We start from the raw sequence: 25,853 nt of genomic DNA on the forward strand, positions 1-25,853 counted from the left end.
GCCCCCGGCAGAGCTGCTGGGGTGCAGAGAGCACTGCCTGCCACGCTGACCAGTCTTGTCTCACTGTTTCCTTGCACTCCCCTGTCTGTCTCTCTTGTCTCATGCTTAGATTGTGGGGTTTCTGGAGCAGGAGCTGGCTTTTTATTGTGTTTATACAGCGCCTAGCACCATGAGGTCCGGGTCCATGACTGAGCACCTAGATGCTACCGTAATACATCTAATAGCAATACAAATGTACAGCGCCTAGCATCATGAGGGCCGGATCCATGACTGAGCGTCTATTATAATGCATCGAATAGCAATAAAAATGTGCTATTATTACAGGTTTGTGACTATATTGTAAAACATCTAATACCCTTATTCCCATTTTACAGATGGAAAACCAAGGCCCAGATTCCCCAAGGTGACCAATGGGGGTTAGGTGCCTAAATACCTTTAAGGATCTGGGCCTAAGCAACCTGCCAAGATCTCACAGAGTTGATAGCAAAGCAGGGACTTAAAGGGTCAGCCAAGTCCTAGGCCCTACAGCACGCACACAATCCCATGATAAGCTGGCCCTGGGAGCTGCTCCTCACCACCAGGCACTGATGCCGGGGGCCCTGCTGCAAAGAAACAGAACGGCAGCGGGCACATCGAGGCCAGAGCCTCACACACTGCACGGGGTTCATTCACTTCTGACAAACACCATTTTGTTCTCCATTATTGACATGCTTTGATAGCACACCAGCGCAGTCAGGTGTTTTGGGAGAGAAGCGGTAACGGGAGATCTCACAAGGCTGGCTCTGCTCTGATAGTAGGTCTTTTGCTAGGAAGAAGGTGTGGGGGGGGGGCATATGTCTCAGTTTCAGCCACGGGATTTAAGAGCACAAGTCTCATTGACTCACCCTGGAACATGTTCTCATAAATCTTGTTGGTGCATTCAAAAAGCTCCTGTGAGCATTAGAGAAGCAAGAGGCAGACAGTACATAGCAAAGGCCTGGCAGGTATTAGGATGACAAAGGGACAATCCCAGCCCACAGCCCTGTTTTACCTGGCTTGCAGCACAGTGACGGATACTGGGACCTAGGATGCCTTTTGCACAGTCCACTCACACCTATCACGGCTTCTGGGGCTCTCCATGTCCCCCAGACTCTTCACTAGAAGGCTCCCTATGAAACAAGGCAGCTACCTCCTGCCCCAGTGTCCTATCACAGTCCAGTGCTCTGGGATAGAGATGGGGCCAGACACCAACAATGCTCGTGGGAAAGGCCTCCAAGCCTTTAGCAGAGAGAGGTGGGTGGGGAGGTGGAAATCTGAAAACCATTTCCAATTTTTGCAGCTATGGAGAGCTGTTTTGTGACAGTGCTCTGCAGCAGCACAGTCTAACACAGCAATACTGAGCAGGGAGGCAGTGCTTAATGGGGAGGCAGTGCAGTGCTGCAGAGCACAGCAGTACAGTGCAGTGTTGCAAGGCGATGGAGCAGAGAGCACTGTGGTGTGGCAGTGTAGTCATATACTATAGCATGGTAGTGTGGTGGTGCACTGCAATGTGGTAGTGTAGTGTAGCAGAGCACCATAGGTGTGGCAGTGCAGTAGTACTCTTTGGTGTGCCAGTGCACGAATACACTGAGGTGTGGCAGTACAGCACAGTTGCACACCATGGTGTAGTGCTGCAGTGCGGCATGTCAGTGCAGTACACTGTGGCAGTACAGGGCAGTGTAGCAGTGCACCATGGAGTGGCAGAGCAGCACAGCAATGCAGTGTAGCTGTGCAGTGAGACACTACAATGATGGGAATCTACCAAGTATTCCTTTTATAATACTCAAAATCCCCCGCCTGCCGAGAACAGCCTTGTGGGGAAGGCTCCTAGATTTCAAGACACTAACTCCACCTCACGTCACTAGTTCTGTCTGTCGGCGGCTCCTAAGGGAATACAGTTCCCCAGCTTTCATCCAGCTTTCAAAACCAAACTTCCCTCCTAGACAGCAGCGCCTGCCTGGGACCAGGGTGGGGATGTCGCCCCGTATGCACACCCCCTCCTTTGGGCTGGGATCTGCAGCTCAGGTTTTGTCCTGGAAATGCCCCCTCCAGAAGGGAAGCCAAGGACCAGGGGCTTAAACACCAGATGTGCCATCTCATTACTCAGCTCCCTGCCTCTGCTCAAGCACTGACGTCAGGATACATCTGGAGAGGGGACATCTGAGTTCTCGAGCCATTTACTGCAGGTGCGTCCCTCCTCCCGCATGTCCCAGAGCTGGAGAGTCATTCCTCTGGGAGAGGCTGGCAATTGAGAAGTGAACCTGGTGGTCTAAACCTCTCTGCACCTTTATGCAGTGTGCTTTGTGCCAGCTACTCCCGCACCAGAGGTGGCCGCCTTTCAGTGGGGACATGCACAGTGGCATGAACGAGCCACTGTGACCCAGAGCCTCAAAGGTATTTAGGCTTTTAACTTTGGAAGTTGTGAGCATAAATACCTTTGAAATTGGGGTTGGTATATACACACACACACACACACACACACACACACACCACTGCCCTGTAGTGGCTGGAATTGGAACCTTTCCACAGTGTGTCATGAACCCTATACTGCTAGCAGAAATTCTCCTTTAGCTCAAGTGCTAGGTGGGGGCTGGGACCTGAGCTCTACCCCTATTTGGAGCAGCAGGACCTGAGCTCTACCCCTATTGCCTGAGGGACTAGGCTCTGTAGTGCAGCAAAGTACCTATGTAGCCACAGCTCAGTAACTGGCGACCCCTTGGGGAGGAGATGCTGTAGAAAACATTCGTGGAAGGGGGTCAGCAATTTCGCCATCACACCCAACCTCAGTCACCACCACAGCCAAATGTTCTCTTAGCCCCCGTGAGAACAGCTGGTGCTTTTCGGTGCGGCAAGGCCTGGGTTTGACCTCAGGGGACCATGCGCGATGGCTTCACTACCACACTGCATAATAAGTGAGAATGTCGAGCCCAGCTCGTTACTTCCTGCCCTGGATGGGACTGGGAAGCGCACAAGAGGAATGGGGCAGAGAAATAATTAGGAGACAGAGTTTCCCCCACAATGTCTGCAGACGGGCCCCAGGCTGCAGCGCAGGGGAGGCTAAAGAGCCCTGCAGTTCAGGGGTGTTCTGATCGGGGCCCATTCTAGTTTGGGGGCACAGGCTGATCCCTAGGAGATGTCCCCCTCCCATGGGTGGTTTCTAAAGCTCTCAGTTTGGCTTCAACATTCCCCCTTCTCACCCCTTCCGGATCACAGCCTCACCCACCTCCTACCCCCCGGCTGGGTCTCGCTGCCGAATTAAAAATGCATTGCTCAGGATCACAATAATTCATCCAATGTCTAATGCTCAACATTTTGTCAGGATTATCCTGATTAACCCAGAATTAATCCTGATCTCAATGTTAACTGGATTAATGCTAAAATCGGATTAGTGGGTAAACTGGACCCCTTGACTAACGCAAGGGGCCTCGGCTAACAGATGTGTACAGGCTGCCCCTGGGAGGCAGCTGTGAGAGGGAACTGGGCAGGGACTTCCCAGCCGGGGAGGGGCCCCACCAGGTATTTGTTAAAGAGGTTACCCCTGAAACAAGGGTACTGGTAGCACTGAAGTCCACTCTAATCACTGCCAGTGCACAGGCAAGCTGCTCAGCTCTGCAGCGGGGGGGGGGGGGGGGGGGAAGGGAACAGGAAAGAAAAGAGAAAATGAACGAAAGGGAAAGAGAAAGAACAAGAAAAACAGTGAAAAAAAGAAAAGCAAGAGAGAAAATGAAATAAAGACAAACTCAAGAAAGAGAGAGAAAAAGAACGAGGGAGAAAGCAGGAGAGATCCAAAGAATGAGAAGCTTGACCCCAACCTTGGGATATCCCAGTCTCCCTGCTCCACCGGAGCCCTCTAAGTCCTCTCAGTAGGTAGCATGGGGGGCTGCTAGCTCCCCTCTGTGCACCAATCCCCTTCCTGGCAGGTACCCGCAGCCCTTCACTCCTCTGCCTACTCGCTGAACAGTTAAAAGCCTTGATTCTCTGCAGCCTCATGAATATCAACAGCAGTTGGTTTCCTGCCACCTTAGTGCATATTGGTGATGGTCTCTTCACAGCCACGGGCAGGCAGCTCTGGGCTGGGCAGCAGCTCCATCCCCACGGATCGCGACCTGCCTGCTCAGGAGGGGGTTGCTCTGCAGGCTGGTGAGGGCAATGTGATCAAATCCTGCAGCACTGCAGCCCCCAGGCCTCCCAGGCTACCATCTTTGCATCTGCCCTTCCCAGGGGAGCATGCTTTGGGATTCCCCTTCAAAAGCCCATCAGGGGCCTCTCTAATCAGAGAGCAGCAGAGGGGCCCCCACCCCAAGACCGACATGGCCCCCTAAGCAGGTCCAGCCTTAGTCACCAGGCAACTGTTTGACAAACTCACTCGGGTTCGATGGCCATCTCCCCGTTCCGCAGCAGGACCAGAGAGGGAGGCAACACCCCCACGCAGCCTCTCCAGCTAAAGGACTGGAAGGGGGAGCCACTGGTGCTTCCCCCCTCCCCCGATCGCAAGGCCATTCCCAAAGAGGGTTCTCGGGGCAGAGCTGTCTTTCCTGACTCTACCGCAGTCCAGATCTGGCAAGTGGGAAGCAGTGCCAAGCACAGGCAGAAGGAAGATGAAGATGAGCTGGCCTGGCCATGCCGTGGAGACAAGATGGGGACCCTCAGATCACAGTGATAATTGCTAAACCAACAGCTCCCTGCTCCTCCCAACTCACTCCCTCTCCTTGAATCCAGGGGCACACGTCCCCTCTGGGAGCCCCCAGCCGCACAGCCTCTGCTGCTGCAGCAGGTTTTCATTGGGGTGCCTTCCCCTTCGCTCCTGACATCTCTCAGCTCAAGCCCCATGAGCCCAGCAAGTGCCCTCAGCGGGGACAGGGAGCGGAGATGCCCCGGCCTGCACTCCTGACCCCTGGGGATGAGCCAGATGAGGGGGAATGGGGTCCCCAAGGGAGCAGAGCCTGGCTTGGCAACTTCTCCATAGTGGTCAGGGAGATGGCCTCATGGGGGACGTGCAGCAGGAGACACCCTGGCCCCCCATGGTGGGGTGGGGGGAAGTCACAGACCTGGATTCCCATTCACTGGGAGTAGATACCAACAGACACAGGTCCCTAACCTGCCCAGGGGCATGACAAGATCCTGGCACTAGTGATGTGCGTGTGGAGATACCCCAAATCTGGGCTCCTATCCCACTGCACAACATACCAACAGGGGGATTCCCAGCCCCACACCCCCATCCCTGGGGGAGGGAGGGGACAGAGCTGTCAAGAATCACGGATTCTTCTGTGAAGATGACAGCTGCGAGAATCCCCCATCCCCAGGCTGCTCATCCCACAAGGCTGGGGCAGGCAGGATGTCCCCCTTGGCATAGCTTCCAGCCCGGTGGGATTGCCCAGTGCGCTTGGCCAGGCCGCTCACATCTGCAGCCAGCACCAGGCATGCTAGGAGACTGCAGCACACTCTCAGGCTTCTCATCCATTACAGTCTCGGCTGCCGCTGCCTCCACAGTCCGGTCGACATTTACCCTGGCAGGTTCCTACATCAACTGGGTTAAGCTGAGGCCTCACTAAATCTCTCTGCTCTCCAGTGATGCTGCCTCACACAGCAAATTACTGCAGCCTACCGGGGAATGCCTGGAAATCAGAGAAAAAGTCGGGAGGGGGCAGGCAGCCCCTGACTTCGGTTGGGGAGCACTTACAGACCCACTCCTGGGGCATGGCCAGGGGTTGGCCCCCTCACTCATATAGACTATCCCCTCTGGGCTTCCTCTGTTCTGCTGCTAGGTCGGGCCCTGGACAGGAGACCCATAGCACCAATCTTACTGCCCTATTTGGTGGGGATTCCTCCCCCCCCACACCCTAGGAAAGCCCCAAATTGCCATGACTCCCTCCCCCTCAGACAGGCTGGCAAGCGCTGGGGGAAATTTCTCCTGCCCCCAAGCATCCCTGGGCAAGCCAGCAGATGGGGAGCAAGCCACACAGCTGCACCCAAATACCTTCACCCTCTTATAATAAACCTCTCCCACAAATGTCCTGCAATAAAAGCCTGTCTCCCCAAAGGCCTGAGCAGCACACCTGAGACAAAAGGCTGGCAGGAAGGCATGGGAATGAACATTTATTGCATTCGGGAGCAGGAGGGGCAGGATTACAGGAGCTAAACCTGCTTGGTATTTGCCCTTCTCCAACACGTAAATATCACCGCTGTGTCTAGGATCTGTTAGGCAAACGTCTCAAGTCCCCAGAGGAATGGGAAATGCTTCCACGAGTCCCACCCCCCTCCCTTCCATGAACAAATCTCTGCCCACACAGGACTTCCTAGCTGGAGTTATGCTGCATGCTGTGGCTATTTGGAATGTGGGACAGAACCCAGCTTGCTCCAGCAAGCACAGGGCCCTGCCATTTAAGCTAAGGGAGAATCTCCATTTGCTGTTAGCAGTATAGTGCTCATGACACAGGGCTGAGACAGTCCAGTTGCACTCAGCATAGGGCAGCAATGCACACTGTCTCTCTCTCCTTCTCATTCCAACAGGGTGTTTCAGTAACTTTTATTCTGCTTCTTCTGAAGTTTCCAAAAGTTCTGGGGCTCAACGGGAGTTTTCCTGGAAGGACTAAAGGGACCTGTGCAGAGCCCTTTCTCTGCTTGCTGTTCACGCCACAAGTGACATGAGTTTTAGGAGGTCTCATCCCTCTCCTTAGTAGGAATTTGTCCACATTGCAAACACAATTTGACTTTAAGAGCAGTCTCTGCCCAGGATAGTTGCAGGAGAAGGCTAGAGGGGCAGTACTGTCTGTGGAGAGCAGTGAGCATGGGTGCTGTGGATCAGGATTGATGGGCATTGGCAGAGCTGTGTATGAGATGCTCAGGACTGGAGGAGCAGCAGGGCAGGATGGAGGTTGCCTGCACAGAGGCTGCCTGCATCCTGCTTCGCTCTAAACCAAAAAGTAGCCACCTCTGACTTTCACACCAGCCAAATTCTCCCAGATTCTATGTGAAAGACACCCCGAGCCCCTGGCAGTCCAGGGCATGGATGGGGGGAGGGCGAGGGCTTCCCCAAGCTCATGCCCCATCCTCCAAGGGTGGGCTCTCCTCCCAGGCTGGAGATCCAGCTTCATTCACACTAGCCCTGTTCTCAATCCTGGGATGAGCTCTCCACTCCTGCTGACGGCCTCGTTGCCAGCTACGCCCTGGAGGGGGCAGAATGACCTGCAGAGCGACTTGGACTGAGAGATGGGAAAGTTCATCAAGAGGATCAAACTCTCCAAACTAAATTACAGGAGCTAAGGGCCCTGGCAGATGTCTCTGCTTACCCCATCCTTGTTGCCTGGGCTGCAGTTGCTAGGTAACCGAAAGGTCACTGGTTGCCAGGCTGGCCGGATGAGGGACTCGGAAATATGCAGTGGGACAAGGAGACCAGAAGCTCCATGACAACAGCCATGGAGAGAGGTTGGATTGATGGGCAGCCTGACTGATGGGATGAGTCATACGTGTGATGAGCTGGGGCTGCCTCAACCCTACACGGCCTGGCATTAGGATGGTGGGGGACAGGTCCTTGGCATAGACCCCATGCTGGGCAGGAGCAGGCATGTCAGCAGGAGGGCCTCCTTGGCTGTGTAGGCACCTATATGGCCCCCATGCCCACTGCATCCTCCTCCTTCAACAGGCTAGAGATAGAGGGTCTGTGGCATGCCAGATCTCAGCTGGCTGGACCCTGGTGATCTCAACGTTTATGCAAGCTCAGGGGTGCAAAAGGTCTCTTGCAGGCCAGGGGGAAAAAGCAGGCAGCTTGAAAATCCCCAGGAACTGCAGGAGAAGCCCCTTGCCTCTTCTCTTGGAGATCCTTTTCTAGGCAGACGGAGCAGCTCCCCCCGGCTGAGCCCCCATTGCTTCTGCCCCTCTGAGTAGTGAGGTCAGAGAGCTGGGGACCATCCCTTGCATGGCAGAGTGTGATTTAACCCGTCATACTCTTTCCCATAGGTGGTGTGGGTCACAGCCTCCCTTCGGAGATCCAGCCAGGGCCACTGCTAGGTCATGCCACAAATCTCTCCTTCCCAGCCAGAACGGAGAGGGAACATCCCCCACCAGCCCCAAAGACCCAGGCTGTGTCCTCCAGAAACAGGCACCCCCCACTGCACAGACTGTGCCACACCCGTGCCGAGACAGCACACTGAGACCTCCCGACAACGCCGCTGACCTTGGCAGGCAGCCGCGGCTTTGCTCAGCCAACACAGTGCATCGGGCAAGGTGGTAGGAGGAAAGATTCTGTGAAACGGGGCCAACTCTGCACTGCACAACAACGGGGCAAAGGCTGGCCCAGCTGCTGCCAGTGAGGAGTGGGGAAGTCAGGGTCCTCGGCCCTGCCAGGAGGGGCCTATTGGGATGCTGGGTCTGTGGTTTAAGGGTGACCATGCCCAGAGCAATACAATAAATAAAGACTTTGCCCTCGGTCCAAGGATGCCAGAGTCCTTTACAGACCATCATGAGTTAACCCCCTGCCGCAGAGCATGTATCATTAGCCTCATTTTACAGATGAGGAAGCAGCCACAGGGAGTTGGAGTGACTCACCCTAGGCCATCTGCTGAGTCTGGAACCGGCCCCAGATCTCAGAACTCTCAGTCCAGTGCCCGAGCAGCACCCTGCCCCTTCCTCTCCTGCGGAGGGTAAGAAGCAGGAGTCACTCCTCAGAGGGGAATAGGGACTATCACCATTTCTATTGCTCCGTGATGTGAGCAAACAACATTCCCGACCTTGAAATATTCCCACCTTCTGCTCTAAACCACCTTAACCAAACCGGCTGAGCGACCAGCTGAGAGTTGGAACTCCAGGCTGGTTGGAGACCCAGAAGCTGTGGGTGAAGCCTGGAGGCAGAATTGGTTATGGGAGGTGGGATCTCCTGTTGCTGCCTGTTCCTCAGGCTTCCTACTGTGCCCTTAATGCTGGCGTCATCCGTTACCTTGCCTGGGAGGTTTACAGAGACGGCTGTGGCACCAGTGCACACGGTTTTCTGAGCTCCTTTGGGAAGAAGGGTCTGAATAACCTTGAAGAGTTTCCACCCCACATCACATCCCCGCTGCTGCTCATGTTCCACCTGCCCCCCAGCCCCCATTCCGCACCAGCCTGTAAGATCCCTGGGATGTGGGGGAGCAGCGATTTCAAGAGAGGGAGAAAAGCCTGATCGGCCTCAGGCAGAGACCCAGAGCAACAGCACTGCCCATCCCTAGCTTAGCTCAGTCTGCCTGGCTCAGAGTCACACTGGTGGTACTTCCCCTGCACCGGTGCCGGGGCCCAGCTACAGGCAATACACCGCCACCGAGGCCCTTCTCTTCCTTGGAGCTCTGGCGAGGTGCTGCCCATGAGGCCAGTTGAAGTGGGAGTCCGTGCGGCTCCCCTGTTGCTCACTTCGAGGTCACTGTATGAATCACCATGAGGGGAGTTTTCTGAGAGTTCTGCAGAGCCTTAGCACAGGATAAGGGGTGCGACCGTTACGTGACAAGAGATGAGGAGCCAGTGGGGAGACGCAAATAGGGAGCGGGTAAGATTCTAGTCAACTCATGATCTAAACGCCACCAGCCCAAGCATTTACACAGCACCACGGGCAGCTTTATGTAGACAGCCCCAGCTGGGGAGCTCAAACACCATGCAGAAGGGAGGCAGGTGTTCTCCCTGCTTTACCGAGGTGGAAACGGAGGCGTAGAGCAGAGACAAGCCACACCCAAGCAAGCTAGTTGATGCCTAGAGCCTTGCTTCAACCAGTAGGCCAAGTTGCCTCTCAATGTTCCTAGTTATCTCCGCTAAGGGGACTCCAATCTCATGCTTCAGGGTATTGGTTGGGCAGGTAGGAAAGAATTCATCTCTCCCCTCCCACGTGCAGCACCACCCTCCTGGTCAGGTGCATTATTATTATTACCTTCCTCTGAAGTGTCAGGGACGGGGCGCTGCAGGATCCTAGGATGGTCTGTTCCAATATGCTACATTTGCCATCCCATAGCGCCTAGAACTGGTCACATTGGGGCTTTGACACGCACCAGACGAGATCCTAAACCCTAACCCGGATTGCCGGCTTCCCAGCGGGCTGACCAGCCTTGCCTATGCCCTGGTGTGGCAGCTCACAACCAGAGGCTTCACACAACTCCCAGCACTCAAGGCCCCCATGGCACCACAGTGCAGCAGAGGAGCCAGAGACTCTTTTCCTAGCTGCGAACTCAAATGTACTTCGAGGCTGGTTTTATTAATTTTCTTTCCAAGTCTGTTACAAACCAGGTGCTAGTTGCATAACATGGGTCCAACCCTGCCAGAGGCTGGAGCCCTTCAACAGCTCATTCAAGGTATGTCTCTACTGCACCGCAAACCCAGGCTCAGACATGGGTTTGAGCGGCCCCACCCCGAGCCACACACAAATCATTTGGGGGCGGGAGAGGGGATTTAAAAAGGTCTCCCTTCCCCCACCCCGCTGGAACACAATATGCTTGTGCACAAGCAGCAACAAATGAAGCCGATTGGTGCGGTGTAAAAGTGCAATCCGAGTGCAGATCAGCGCTTAGCAGGCTGCACGTGCGGGTGGTGAAAATGGTGACAAGCAGATCAGAGGGGAGGGAGGGATTGTATTTGGAATCTTCCAGTCTGTGGACTGACTAGGAACGGGCTGCGGATCAGAATTATCCTCTGCCCATCCAGGACCTTGACCTAGCACCTGGGTGAGGAATTTGAACTCGATTCCTGAGCCTACGTGGAATGGCCTGAACCTCTGTCTCCACTTGCTGCTCTTTTCCCAGAGTCAAGGAGCCAGGACTCTGCTCTCTGCTACACGGTATAAACCCAGAGCAGATACTGACTGCGGTGCTTTGCCTGTGGATTTAAGGGGGTGTAACAGATCCACAGGCGACTCAGACACACAAGAGCCCATCCTGCAGAACCTGGCAATAGCAGCTGTATCCTTCTCATGAGCATCAACCGCTCCTGAATCACACCCCAGAACTAGCTGAACGTGAGAGATCCCTGACTCCCACTCCCCACTTGCGCACACAGAGAGGGAGAAAGGGTGAAAAAGCGCATGCATTTTAAACAGAAGCGTGGGGGAAAAAATTCAGAAATACTGACCTTAAAGCTCCAGTAGTTGGGTTGCTAACAAAACAAAAACAAAACAAAAAACACAAAACAAAACAAAAATACCATTAAGATGCTGTCTGGAGACCAGTTGACTTTAAACTGGGAGATGAAGCTTGCTTTAGTTTCTGTTTAAAGTCCCCGCCCTCGTGTTTGTTTAGCATCATGCTGCTATTGCCTCTTGGAGGGGGGTGGGGGCACGGGAGTTGGGGGACCAGGGGAACATGCAGCCAGGTGAGAGGGGACAAACACACACGAGGGTTTGATGCAGGTTAGAAGTCAAACAGAAGAATGGAGGGGGCGTTGTGATGCCAGGCCTGGATAGTAGGATGACCCACAAAGTTCATGCCAGATATTTCTAAAGCAGGGTTTCTTACTGGCCACCCCTTCCAGCAGCTCTCATTGGCACGCAACAGCAATCCACAGCCAGTGGGAGCCGCTATCAGCCAGACCTGCAGATGGGGCAGGTAAACACACCAGCCGGCCAGGGGCTTTCCCTACATAAGCAGGGACCCCTGTTTGAGAAACCCTGTTCTAAAGGCTACTGGCACTGCCCTCCTTGGCCAGCTTCCCTGCTGGGCCGGTCTCTCTCCAGGGAAGTTTTCTTTTACAGGGATTCCCTCTGGCCCCCATGCATCCTTCTGTCCCCAGCAACTCCTGCAGGGCTGATCCTGAGAGCAGGGACCAGAGCAGAAGTAGTTGGTTCTCCTTTAGACCGTTTGCAAGGCTAGGAGCATCGCTGGCATAGAGCCGACGTGCTCTGGCGAACGACAGGAGCTGGCCTTCAGTTATAGCACACAAGTTCCTGGAGTGCCAAGCAAACCAGAAGCCATGGGATCCTTCCCTAGCATGATGTCTGCACTGGAACTGGATGGGTAATTTCCAGCACCTGTGTAGACATGTCCTTGAAGATAAGGCCCTAGCTGAATTGCAGGGTGAGCTTCAAATACTCGCAGCTGAGATGCGGACAAGACATGGAAAATCGTGGAAAAGTAATAATGGACCGTTAATAGTGGTAAATCAGAGAAGACTTATTCATATAAGAAAAATTTGCTGGAACGATATAAACACACAAGTATTGTTATGCCTCCAAATGTTTTTTTTTCTGATAACCAGACATTGTGCTGCAACTATATTACAGCAGTTAAAAAAAGAGTGACTGGTACAGTACAAAACTCAGAAGACAAAGTCTTAACTGCTGTAGAAATCAAGTCGGGTCATTTCAGCCATTTACCTTTTACAGGCACTGAGCGTTAGTGCAATACCAATTGCACAAGCAAAATGTGTGCAAAACTGTGGACTGTGCAAAAATAAGAGAGTTAAAAGCAAAACTGCGGCGGAAGCCAAATTTTGCAGTGACAATATTGTGAATGAAGTGGGGCCTTATTTATAGGAGGTCAGCTGACGACTAAGGAGGGGAGAGTAGACGGTTTTAAACCTCCCTTGAAAGCCCTTGTTGGTTAGCCCGGATTTGTCCCCACAGGAGATCTGGCACCCAGTGCCCACTGAGCTAGCATGGGAAAGGGCAGCAGAGAGGAGGGAGGGGGAGTACCCAAGGCCCCCAGGCTCTGCGTTAGGGTTTGGCCAAGGCTGCCTTCGTCACATGGGCCCAGTCCGGAGCAAAGCAACAGGCTAAATGCTCGTCCCCTGCTGTCCGTACAGTCTGGCAGCGGAAGCAGGACAGGGTAGAGTTAAGAATTCCCTGGCATTCTCCAGCATGCCAGCCCCATATACCACAACTCCAGCGTGTGCTTTCAAGCTGCAGAGCCCGGCAGCGATAGGTGCCCAAGGGGAACCTGGTTCCTGATCTTTAACTAAGGAGATTAAGGGCCAGGAAGTGATCATTCCTCTATGCCCCCAAGGCCCTTGCTAGCAGAGATACCAGCATGAAAAAAGGCACCACATGATGCTGATAGTGTGACTTCGCTCTCAGGAAGCAGAGGAGATGATTGGCTCCAACGCAGGCATGGTTGGAGCTAGCCCCGGGAGCAGGGGTCAAATCCAGATAAGGGCAGCCCACTGGGACACAAACACACTGGGGTGCACTCGCTTGCCCAGCCTGCGGCTCATTGAGGTACTGGTGTGGTTCAGATTTGGCACGGCCTGTGCAGGGGGTATCTGAGGCCCGTTTGCTCCTAGAGGACAATACGAGTCCAGTGGGAAACGAACAAAACCCGGTAACTGAAAATACAGATAGAGATCATTAGAACACTGCTCTCACGCACACCCCTCTGCGGAGTGAGAGTGGACACGCTTGATACAGGCATCAAAAAAGACTTCCTGCAACCCTAGGGCTGGGTCTAGGGACGGTAACTGGCCAGTGCCATGTGTCAATACAGCCCAGACTGGGGCCATAAGCACCAATCCAGGACTGCCTCCAAGCTAACTCCAGGCAAACAAACCCCCTGCAGAACAAAGGAGTTTCTGCATTCCTGGAGCCTGGAAAAGCCACCTATCCTGTGGGGGAGGGAAGAGACTCTCTCTTTACAGGGACAATCTATGGAAATCGCCCTGCAGGAGGGGAAGACTCCAGGATTTTGACCCAAGGGCCTCATGGCCTTCACCCCATTGACACAGCAGCTCCAGTGGGGAGGGCACATCAGCTGGCAAATGGTCCTGGCTCTCTTCCCTTTTCCCTCTGCCTCTCCCCACTCTCTTCTCCAAGACTGCCCGTCACCCTCAGGCTTTCCAGAGGGCTTGAAGGCTTCTCCAGGTCCCTTCCAGCCCCTCATTTCTACACATCTATGCTGGTGCAGCTAAGGGTATGTCTACCCTGCAATAAAAATCCTGCAGCACCGACTCTCGGAGTCCGGATCACAGGTTTCAGAGCCCGGGCGCTAGCCCAAGCCCGAATGTCTACACTGGATTCTTTAGCAAAGAGCCCCGCAGAGCCAGAGTCAGCTGGACTGGGCCAGCCACAGCCATGCTGCAGAACTTCTACTGCAGCATAGAGGTACCCTAAGAGGTAAGATGCTTCCCCTTCTAAAAGGCAGGACCCTTGCTGATATTTCACTGGCCCTTAAGCCCTGGAAATGTTGACAGCTGATTAAACTCTCCCACCAGCAAGATCTAGGGATACAGAGAAAGCAGAACACTTTGTGCCTATATTGAGAGAGTTTATCCAAAGGTCTCAAAGCCTTCTGCAAACAGAGCCTGGGTAGGTTAGGTACCAGGTGTATTGTCCCCATTTTACTGATGTGGAAACTGAGGCTTGGTCTACACACAAATTAGCAACAGCTGAACTAAAGGTGTCTTTACAAATCAGTTTAGTCAAATTGACTTAAAACCCTGCACAGACTTATTTCAGCTTAAGAGTCACTTGTAGCAGCGTAGCTTCAGTCAGCTCCTTAATGACACAAGCCCGTCTTAACCTAAATGAGGCTTTGCACCAGCTGAACTAAATCAGATTTTAGTTAGATGGGTGCAGCTTTCTCATGCAGATAAGACCTGAGTCACAGAAGTCTTTTTCAAAGTTGCACTCTGGCTCAGAGGCAGAACCAGAAGTAGAACCCAGGAGTCCTGATTACCAGGAACTTTTAGATCGGCCAGCAGCAGGAACCAAAGCTACCCTGCGAAGCTTTTCCCAAACACCAGGAGCCTGAAACTTACAAAATGTTTTTTTTTTATCCTCCAAACCTACTAATTAACACAAAGTCTGTGCTGGGACTACCCGGAGAGGGGAGAGAACTGGAAAGGCACCGCCAACATTCCACAGTGTACAGCCCTGTCTGTCCTGGGGTTCCCTGCAGAGCAGTGAAGCCCCCCAGTGCAGATGTGATGCACCAGTGTAGCATGAGGCTTGCACCACAGTGACTTATCCTGGAACCCACTTGTGCATGTATCTAGCTTTCCTAGGCTTTTGCACTGGGGGTAGTTATCCCACATCCACACACTTACATCAATGCTCTGACACCAGTGCAAATTTAAGAGCATGTCTCCTCCATATAGGCAGCTCAGGATGGTAGCAGGTACCTGATCACAGGTGGGGATCAACATGCCATTCAAGAATTTTAAAACACATTTCAAATCGGGCCGCACTCGGAAGCAATTTTTAGGACATGCTCGGCCACCCTCAGCATCAGGGGATTCAGATCCGGGCTGCCGGATACTGTGGAATCTGCCTTACAGAGTGAAGTGTGTCCCAGAGTCCTCCCTTATTAAAGCAAGCATCTCTGAATCACCGAAACTAACCTCCAACAGACGAGCATGATCTGGCGCTACCTTCATTGCAAGGCCCAAGTCCATTTAACAAGTGGTTTGGTTGGTCCCTCAACTGGTTGCTTCATTCAGCTCAGTTTTGAAGCCACAGGCTGAATTCAACACTTAGCCCCAGCCAGGTGGGTGCAGTGGGAGAACAGCCCTGGCAGAGTTTGGGTGATGTTAGCTGGCCATTCAAGGGACCACATGCCCCCACCCCTCCGCCTCCCATTCCTGCCTGTTTTGATCCGTCACAGTGGGTCTCTATAACATAGGGTCACTGGGATCTCCCAGCCATGGGCAGCATATCAGAACCTCTAGAGGCATAAGAGGTGGTGGCCTCAGCCTCCCAATTTGTCACCCCAGAGCCAACCATCAGTAAAAGCCCCTAAAATTTTGGAGATAATACCAAGCGCTTTTCATCCACACGTCAAAACTCATTGCAGAGGGAGACTGGAACCACTAGCTAGCCTGGGTTTTACAGATGGGGAAACTGAGGCACAAAAAGGGGCAGTGATTTGCCTACAGTCACGCAGTGAGTCAAGTGGCAAGAACCAAAGTTTCCTAAGCCCCAGTCTTGTGCCCTCTCCACTGCACCTCCCCGCCGCACCTCTCCGCCATTAGCCCGGCAAACCTCTGACGTGCCCACTTTCAGGGAGAAGACCATGACGTGGGGTAATGAAATGCCTCTGTGCTCCATGGGCAGCAGGTATCATGCCCAGGAGAGGCTAAGCCTCCCCAGGCTGGGGACCTGCCCATGCTCCGTCCCGAGGCACCTCTTTCTCTGAAGCCAGCAGGGACTCTTTCAGCCATGAGGGAAGGGGGAAGGGAAACAGACTCGGGGCTCTGGCACAGGGCAGGGCCAGGACTCCTCAAATAGGGGTTCACCCACCGCCCATGCTGTGCTCGGTGATTGGGTGGGGGGTTAAGGGGATGATCCTGAGCTGGCTGGAACGTTCAGGTTCCGGGAGAGCCAGCCGTGACCCTGTCTGGAAGGGTCAGGTTGACAGCAGAGAGGATGGGTGAAGCGCTGATGCAATGCCTTTTCTTCTGCAGCCTTGTTATTTTGCAGTGGAAGAGCCTCAGTAATTTTCCTCAGCCCCTCATATTACTGATCCTATCTCCCTGCCGGGCCTGGGTTTACATTTTATTTATTGTTTTAGCATGAGTGGACAAGCTTATCGCATGCGGGCTCCATAAATCCCCTCCCCACCATACACAGTCACTCCACATTAAACCAGCAGCGATCAGGTCAGCATCCCAAATGGCAGGAGAGCAAGCCTGAGTCACGAACACCTCGGAAATCATTTGATCTAGTTAACGTGACAGAGTCCGTGCCAATACGGCCTCAATGTCTTGTCACTCCCCTCCTTCCAGCCCAGTCGCCTCTGCAGCTGAGCACTTTGGGAACTTGGCCAGTTCTCTCGCGGAGTTCCAGGTACGCGCTTCATTCCTGGAGGGTGAGTTTACCTTCGCATGGAGGGAGCAGAGCCCCAGAAACCCGAAAGCAGCGTGTTGGGATAAGCGGACCCTGGCTGCTGGAAAGGAATACCTTGGAGACAACACACGGAGGCTGGATGGGAAAAGACGGAGTTTGTGCTGGGACAAATATAAAAAATAAAATACTGGGGGCGGGGGAGAATAAAAGTAAAGAGAATGAAAGGATGGCAGGAAAGAGAGGAACCCTGGCCAAATGGAGAATCTAAACCTGTTCAACAAGGGCCTTTGGACTCTAAGTCACTGGTTCAAATGCAGCCAGAGTCCTTGCCAACTGGTGTCCTGCGTGAAATGAGCTTGTCATGTCTCACTCCAGCAACCCTGGCACAACTGGTCCCTTGGCTGGCAGCAGGACTGGGTTTGGCAATGGAGCTCTGCCCTCCAGGTCAGGACTGGAGCAGGTTGATGGGGTGGTTGGGAGGGGCACAGGCTGCACCTGGCCTGGGGAGAAACAGAAACCTCCAGGATGGTCAGTTGGGTTCCTTTCACCAGGGCCAAGTGGATTGAATGGACTGTCGCTATTTAAATGTATTCATTTCAGAAGGCTCTGTCCGGCTCCCTAGGCATTTCTAGGGCCCCTGGTGCTACTGTTCACACAGCACGATGATCAGAGACAAGAACACCCTGTCTCCTGGGGCAAGTGCTTCCCCCAAAGTGATGCCAGCCACGTCCGCACGATCACTTCTCAGCCTCGAAGGACAGCCATGCCACACGTCCAAAGCACGAGCCAGGGAGCTTAAATTCATTACTCTACTAGACACTAAAAATCAGAGGCTGAACAGAAACACTGGATTTATGGCTTATTACAACCATCTGTAACCCACTAAACCCCCTTTTTGTCCTATGGCTGCAGAGCTGTTAGCATGGATGGTCCCTTAGAACATGAACTAACTGCTTGAGCTAAACACACTGTACCTGGGAGTACTTCTCCCAGCCCCGAAGAGCCTGTGTAAGCTCGGCCCTCTCACCCACAGAAGCTGGGCTGATAAACGAGATCGCCTCACACACACCTCATCTCACAGCACGAGTTAGGTTTTTGCCTGATCCATTCTGCCATCGGATCGGTTTTCTGTCGCCTTCCCGGGGCAATGGCCCGGTGTCCCTATGGCAGGTATTTATTTATCTGGGCTCTGCTCTTAACTAACATGAGGGGGAGAGTCTTTAGAAAGAGCATCAGGGCTAAAAGGTCAACAAAAGCGCCCATTGTCCTAGTCCAGGAAAGCAGCCAACTCCGGGTAGAAGAGCTCCCTCTGCACGGCTCCACCAAAGCCATGACTCAGTCGCGCTGGCTGGGGAATGCGATAGCACCCGGCAGAACTCTATGAACGCCCCAACCCCCGCCCAGGAGCAAATAACGCTGCAGCTGGCTAGGATGACTGATTTTGCAGAGGGGAGGAGGCCAGGAGGGAGAGGAAAGGTAAAATTAACATCTCTGGCTCTTCAAAAGCCAAGGCAGATAATGGTGTGAGGATCTGAAAGGCAGGCTTGTTACAAACGGATGAAACAGGCAGCTCACTGCAGACAGAGTGATGCAGAAGGTATGAAATATTACACAGGCAGAAATTATAATTACAATGAAATTCATGTCCACAAGGCTGTAAAATGACAGACTAAGTAAGAGCTCAATCCCTCACCCCACAGCCACCCACACACCCGAGAAGAGGAGCGGGGTCAGGGGATGCAGTTAAAACCGTTTGTAGAAAAGGGAGAGAGACACACAAAAATCCAGTCCTAGCAATTGTCCCAGGGTAAAAACAGGAGGGAAATGAAATCTGAGTGAGTCATTGGGCTGACCACAGCAGGATCCCTGTGGTTTGCAATTTTAGTATGATTCTGTTAATGATAAACAGAGCAGGAGAGTGCGTCTCTCGTTCCGGCTAAGACGCACCATGGCACATTTCCCTAACAGAAGGGACATGGTCAGCTGGCTGGGGTTGGTTTTTTTAATTAACTCATTTTTAAGTTGTAGGAGGCACCCTCCACGCGCAACTTAGAGTGGAATATTTATGCTCCAGCCAGGGCACTGGACAGACCCTGAACCGAACCAAACCACGATGGGCTATTGGAACAAACAAACAAACAAAAACAAAAAACCCAACAGGTCTATCATTCTCTGCCCACCTACATCCTAGACACCCCTCTCCAGCTATCACTATAAATCCTACAGCTCCTCATTCAGCAGCTGAAATTCCCAGTAGAGTTTAGCTGGAAGTGTCCAATAGCACCTAAGTGACTTAGGAGCACAAGTGCCCTTGACACTCAATGTGGCTTGTGCTCCTGAAATACATAAGTGCTGCTGAAAATCCCATCTGTAGGCACAAAGCAACTACCCCAGCTTTAGTCAAGCCCTGCTTCTACCATGATGCCCATATGAAGCAAGTCAACAAATGTATTTGCTTGCAAAAACAGACCCCCCACCTGTCCCCAAATCACTGCACAGCCCATCACAACCTGGGCTGAATAACCATGGAACTGCACTGCCCCAACTCTGCCACCTGACCTCAGTCATCTTTGCCGTCCTCATCTGCTACTCCCAGAGGCTGCAGATGGTGCACTGGTAGGGCAGAGCTCTCTGGGGCAAGGGTCGGGTCCACCTGTTCTGTCAATTCCCTGGTGCGCATTTGTGAGGAATCATCATCATGATAAACACAGGGGCTGCACCGGAGTCCGGAGTCCGAAGTCCGAATGTTCCAATGAGTCTTTGGCAAGGAGCTTTGGAAATTGACAAATATTGGACCTGATCGACTGTTTGCCTGGTGCAATTGGGATAACCCTATATTCCTCTGATGCTCGGGTAGATTAAGCAGTGAGGGTCATTAGGCCAGGCCACATAAGTCAAGGGTCAATTGTCCATGGCACGGCTTATTTTCCCTCCCTCCCCACCCAAGAATGTGACCACCTCACCATCCATATGACTTTAAACACACTCACTTCCTCGAGCAGGGGCTTCTCCTGGTTCCAAGGGTGAGGATTCCTCAATACCCTGCAGGCAGTGGGGCGTCCAGATACACCAGTGCAAAGCAGTGTAAACCGGGGAGCCTACTACATTCACTTCACACTCGGCCAAACCACTGCGAAAGGATCAGTGAATCGGCTCCTGCAAGACTACCTCTCCACCTGCAGTGGGTAGGGCAGGTCAGCTGAGCTGCCTCTGGCTGGGTAGGGAAACCAGGAAGTAGCCGGGCAGATCAAACTGCAGCGCAGCTATGACAACTGCAAAATGCAGCTGGTTGAACACAAGGAGATTGACAAGGACAAGGCAGAACTTGGTTGCTTGCAAGAGGCTGCAATGACTCATGTGCCTCACCCCCACTTGCCCACAAACCCACGCATGGCAAGGGCCACCCTTGATTTGATGTCCACTTGTTCCTAGAGACTGCCCCATTCAAAGGAGTTTCCTGCATTGCTAATGGTGGAGCTGAACCTGTGGGTGGGAACCTGATGGTAGACAGGTCACTGCCTGCTGCAAGGAATTTTAACGCTGTATCCCCTGGTCTAACTGCCATCAGAGCACCAGACAGCATGCCCATTTAGCAAATACCTTGTGCTGGTAACCCCACAAACAGACACTGCGTTAGCAAGGGTTGGAAACTTTCAGCATAGACAGAGCCAGAATGTGTGTTGTGTGTGCGTGCATACATATGTCCTTGTGTGTGGTATGTGTTCAGGGCAGGAGCACCAGTGCCACACATGCATGCACACCCTCCAGACTTAGAGCCCTGATGGAGTGTGGACATAATCCTCCCGTTAAATCTGTTAACAAAATTTTCAAAAGCACCAAGTGAAAGCCGTCCTCACGAATGGCTGACCCTGGCTATCGCTACCAAGAATGCACCAGATGCCTCCTGCCTGTCACTGGAATGAAGTCTGATATCATTCCTAATGGGGATTTGTTCAGTGTCTCCCTGGCAGATTAATCCCACCCGCTCAGTAATGCCCTCTCCTGGGCTGCGATCAGTTTCACTAATGGAACCACATTTACTATCCACTTCACTTAAAATTGTTACTCCCACACCGCTACCCTGCACACACAAAATCCAGTGAGAAACAGGGTGACACATGACCCTCAACTCCCGATGACCTCATTCCCATCTGAACTCTGGGCTGTGGCTTTTTTAATCAGCCTGGAATTGCACGCTGTGGGAATGATCAATAGAGCCAGAGAGCATTGCACTTCCAGGGATCCCGATGCACACAAGCCCTCCTGACACCCCGCACACTCCTTCCACACTACAGCAGATAGTGATGACCCATTGTTCCACCTCCAAGGAGCAATAGGATGGAGGCCCCTGGGAAGGGAAATAACACCTCGATTCTTGTCCCTTTTATGCTTCTGCAAGTCCCACTGAGCAGGATTTGCTTCTATAGCAGGGCACCATTGCCACTAAACTTGTACATCCGATCAGGATTTTTTGCGATAAAGGGAAGTACGGATTTCCAGGAGGAGAGGGGGCGAAGGGAGCACGGCTCTGCTTTTCATGTCAAAAATACAGACACTGTGCCAAGCCTCAGCTTCCCGGGGGTCTCACATGGAGATCCCTAAGTGCCCCTCTGAATCAGGCCTGAACCGAGGTCGGGAATACAGTATCATCAGGCGATGGCAACCATTCCCCACCATCCCTTGATTGTACAGAGCAGCTCACAGGTCAGGACATTGCCAGCTTGCGTTTGCAGGGTGCCACAAGATGGATGCCAGTCTCATGCCAATGCTACAGATGGCTTTTTGCATGCCTGGTTCATCCAGGCAGAGCTGCCTGCATTAACAAGGGTCAGAGTTTAGGTCGGTTGTTAACTCGGCAGCTTTTCCAGTCCAGTGAATTCAGAGCAAGAGGACAGAGAGGAGATTTGCTGGCGTCCCCGGGTGCCGTGAAACTGATGGTATTTTATGAGATCCCTGGCTCTCAATCTACCTGGTTCCTGATGACCAATCCAGAGCTCAGCATGGGCACAGGTTGTGCACCTCGTGGGGGACCTAATGGCAGGCCGGCCTCCTACTGAAACTGCCAACAGGCCAGGCAAGTTTGAGGGAGCCCAAACTGCAGGACAGTGACTGCCTGCTCTGGCCTCCCTCAACTTTATTCCCCCTTCCCGCCCCCCAGGAACCTGTTAAACTCTAGCAATCCCAGCTGCCAAAGAAGGAGAGAGCAGAAGGGAGCTGGGGGGGCAGACAGGCGGAAGAGATGGCCGAATGGAGGTGGGTGGCTTCTGAAGCCAGACCTAGCAGGAGTGGGGAGGTGGAGTGGGGGACTCGACACCATGGTCCTTGCAGGGTCTCAGGACCAGGGCCACCCAGAGGATTCTGGGGGCCTGGGGCAAAGCAATTTCAGGGGCTCCTTCCATAAAACAAAAGTTGCAATACTATATTCTTGTGGGGGCCCCTGTGGGGCCCAGAGCCTGGGGCAAATTGCCCCACTTAACCCCCCCCCCAACACACCCCAATTGCCTGAAGCCTGGTTCTCGCTCTAAAAAGGGATGAGGCCGGGGGAAAAGATGGGAGCCCATCACCCACCACGGAGCTGCAGCACTAATGAACAGCAGGCGAAAAGAAGGACTCCCCAGCCGCCTGCCCCCAGCGCTGACCGCTCTGCAGAGCTCAAAGCGCCGCATGTGTGCGGGGGGAGGCCGGCCGGCCAGGCCAGCTGGGATCCGACCCCAGACTGGGGAGCTGGAAGGAGCCCCCCCAGAGGAGACTGATCTTCAAGGGGTGGGGGAGGGAACCCCCGTTCCTCGCCTGCCCCCCCCGCGCTGCAAAGACGGGACCCAGCCGCGCGCAGGGACAGAGCGGGACCCCCCAGCCCTGCTCGGGCGGCAGCGCCGGTGGAACCCGCCGGGCTCCTTACCTGGCCCCGGTCAGGCGCGGCCGGGCCCCCCGTGCAGCCGGCGCCGCACAAAGCGAGCTGCAGTGCCTATAAATCCATCGGCGGCGCACGGGGCGCGCAGAGCCGACGGGAGGGGAGGCCCCGGGGCCGCGCTCCCCGCCCCCGCCGGCTGCACGGGCTGGTCCGCAGCGCCCGGCTCCATCCGCCGCAGCCAGCGCCCGCCGAGCTGTGCCGCGCGAGGCGGCCGGGCGGCTTCCCTTAGAAGGGCACGGTCGCTATGGCAACCGGGACTCCACCTGTCCCTCCGCAGCCGCCTCCCCCGCCCCCTCCCTCCCCAGCCCTGCCCTGCCCTGCCCTGCCCTGCCCGCCCAGCCTCCGCGGGCCGGGGGCAAAGCCTGGCCGGGGTGGGACAGGCGGGGGGGAGCGCCTGGCTCTCCCAGCAGGGGGCGCTGCAGGGGCGGGGGGGAGCGCCTGGCTCTCCCAGCAGGGGGCGCTGCAGGGGCGGGGGGGAGTGCCTGGCTCTCCCAGCAGGGGGCGCTGCAGGGGCGGGGGGGAGCACCTCGCTCTCCCAGCAGGGGGCGCTGCAGGGGCGGGGGGGAGCGCCTCGCTCTCCCAGCAGGGGGCGCTGCAGGGGGGGAGTGCCTGGCTCTCCCAGCAGGGGGCGCTTCAGGGGCGGGGGGGAGTGCCTGGCTCTCCCAGCAGGGGGCGCTTCAGGGGCGGGGGGGGAGTGCCTGGCTGTCCCAGCAGGGGGCGCTGCAGGGGATGGGGCGGGGGAGGGGGGGAGTGCCTGGTTCTCCCAGCGGGGGCGCTGCAGGGGATGGTGCAGGGGCAAGAGGGAGCGCCTGGCTCTCCCAGGAGGGGCCGCTGCAGGGGATGGGGCGGGGGAGGGGGGGAGTGCCTGGCTCTCCCAGGAGGGGCCGCTGCAGGGGATGGTGTGGGGGCAGGGGGAGTGCCTGGCTGTCCCAGCAGGGGGCGCTGCAGGGGATGGGGTGGGGGCAGGGGGAGCGCCTGGCTGTCCCAGCAGGGGGCGCTGCAGAGGATGGTGCAGTAGCACTGGCTATGGGGGGAGTTCTGGCAACCCCAATCCCAGCCTCTCCCAGCAGGAGGTGCTGTAGGGGAGGGTGCAGGAGCGCTGACTGTGGGGGAAGCTCCTGGCTACTCCAGTCCCAGCCTCCCGCAGCAGGGGGCGCTGTAGGGAATGCTATAAGAACACAGGCTATGGGGTAGCTGGTTCCCCCTCCCGTCTCAGCCCCCCTTTCCCCAGATGCGTTGCTGCAGGGCATTGCGGGGGAAATGGTGCAGGGGTCACTGCAGAACTTGGGCTCACCTTGTTTGGGGTAGGACTGCGCCGGGAGGGATGGTTTTAAAAGACCCTGCCCAGAGTCCCAAGCAAGGGTCTGCACGAAGAACGGGTCATGCACACACGCATGCAGAAGAACACACACAGAGATGCTGGAGCAGATGGAGGCAGGCACAGGCACCATGATAGCCATGCAAATGTGGTCAAAAAATATGCAGGAGAACCCCAAGTTGGTGCTTTCAAGATCTTAAAAGAGCCTTCAGAGCACAAGCCACAGAGACTAGAGTTAAATGCTTCGGCCCGGCCCCCTGGCATGCGCCGATAATGAAGTGCAGCAGCTTATTAGCAGCCGGGTATTCCATTGCGGGTGGTCAGCTCAGCCAGGCAGGGGGCGGAAATCTGCTCTGCGCGTCACAAAATCTTTGCTCGGGCTTGAACTGCCCACCCTGGAGCACAGACAGCTGTGAGCAAGGTGCCTGCCAGCCTCCTCGCTGGGGCTCTGCCTCTTTCCCGTTCTCTCTGAGTGCCACGTCTCACCACCCCTGCTAGCCCCCAAGCCCAAGTGTCCCTAGGTGCAGGGTCCCAGTGGTACCAGTCCCACCCCCTTGGGCAAGTGTGTGGCCCTGGGAGCAGGACCCAGTGCACTGCCTGAGTCCAAGTGGCTGTCTCACACCAGTCCAATCCCTTCGGAAGGGTCGGGAGATGGACAAGTCCCAGGCCAGCTGTTCTACCCACAGCAGGGCCCGTCTCCACGGCTGTACCCCACACGACCAGGCCCCCTACAGTGAGCTGGATCTGACTCCTGGGGCTGGCGCAGCAGGGCCCATTTCTAGGGTTGCCTCCCTCTCCGACAAAGTCTCCGAATGTTGACCACTAACTCCACAACCAACTCCCTCCACAAATGCCCCAGTTCCCTTCCCGTTGCCACACTCTTCCCCTCCCCGAGCAAGGCTGTCACTGCTTGAGGTGCACACGGCCCAAAAGATGGCACAAAGGATGAACCTCGGCCCAGCCCCATGTGGGGCTGTTTAGGGTGACCAGATGTCCCTATTTTATAGGGACAGTTCCGATATTTGGGTCTTTTTCTTAGATAGGCACCTATTACACCCCATCCTGTCCCAATTTTTCATGCTTGGTATCTGGTCACCCTAGGCTGCCCTGGCCCTCTCAGCAGCACCCTACGCCTCCCCTCTGTATCTCCGGAGAGACACCAGCCCACGCCTGCTGTGATTACAGATGGACGGGGGACCCTCCATCTGAACCATGACGTGCGTTCCGAAGGGACGTCACGGAGGGGAGGCGACGGGCCATGTGTGTGAGATCCTGGGCGATTCTGGTGTCTCTGTGCCATGCAGCAGTGCCAGACAGAGACCCTACGTCAGTGAGGAAGGAAAAGAGACTGGGGAGAGAGGGAGCAGAGAAGCAACGAAGGGACCACCCAGGGAAGGGGATGATGTGCAGGTGTCAGTGTCCCTCCCGTTGGCGGGTGCCCCACAGTGCTGGGAGGTCAGGCAGCACCCCCATAGTAAGAGCTCAGAAAGGCGCACTGGCCATATGATATTGGGAGTGGGGAAGAGGATACCCCAGAGGGTGAGAAACTGCAGGTGGGGTAGGCAGCTGTATTACCCTACCAGGATCCCAGCAGTTCTTCCCGCTTTCCACGCCTCCTCAAAGGGCTGCGCAGCTAATGGTCACTTCCACCATTTCACTGTCCCCGTGCAATGCTGCCCCTCTGAGCCCAGGTACCCAGGGAGCAGGCAGTGAAGCCCCTGGGGGTTAAGAGTCAGTAACACCCCGGTGTGATCAGGGTGACCCAGCCAGCTGTATGTGAAATGACCTCTCCCTGCACATGTCCAGCTCTGTGCTCCGGAGGAATCTCCCAGGCTTTACAACCCAATGGTGCATTTATCTCCACAGCCAACCGGGAGCTCAGTCAGAGC

The 25,853-nt window shown here is 54.8% G+C and overlaps 1 protein-coding gene across 1 annotated transcript in view; it reads right to left on the bottom strand.

The window, feature by feature from the left end:
* Positions 1-25,853, bottom strand: part of SRCIN1 (SRC kinase signaling inhibitor 1) — a 176,938-nt gene that overhangs the window by 51,270 nt on the left and 99,815 nt on the right. The window contains 1 exon segment of the mRNA XM_050935301.1: positions 11,095-11,118. Within this exon segment, the coding sequence (XP_050791258.1) occupies positions 11,095-11,118 (24 nt within the window).

Source organism: Gopherus flavomarginatus, chromosome 25 (genome assembly GCF_025201925.1).
Source record: "Gopherus flavomarginatus isolate rGopFla2 chromosome 25, rGopFla2.mat.asm, whole genome shotgun sequence".
NCBI lineage: Eukaryota > Metazoa > Chordata > Testudines > Testudinidae > Gopherus > Gopherus flavomarginatus.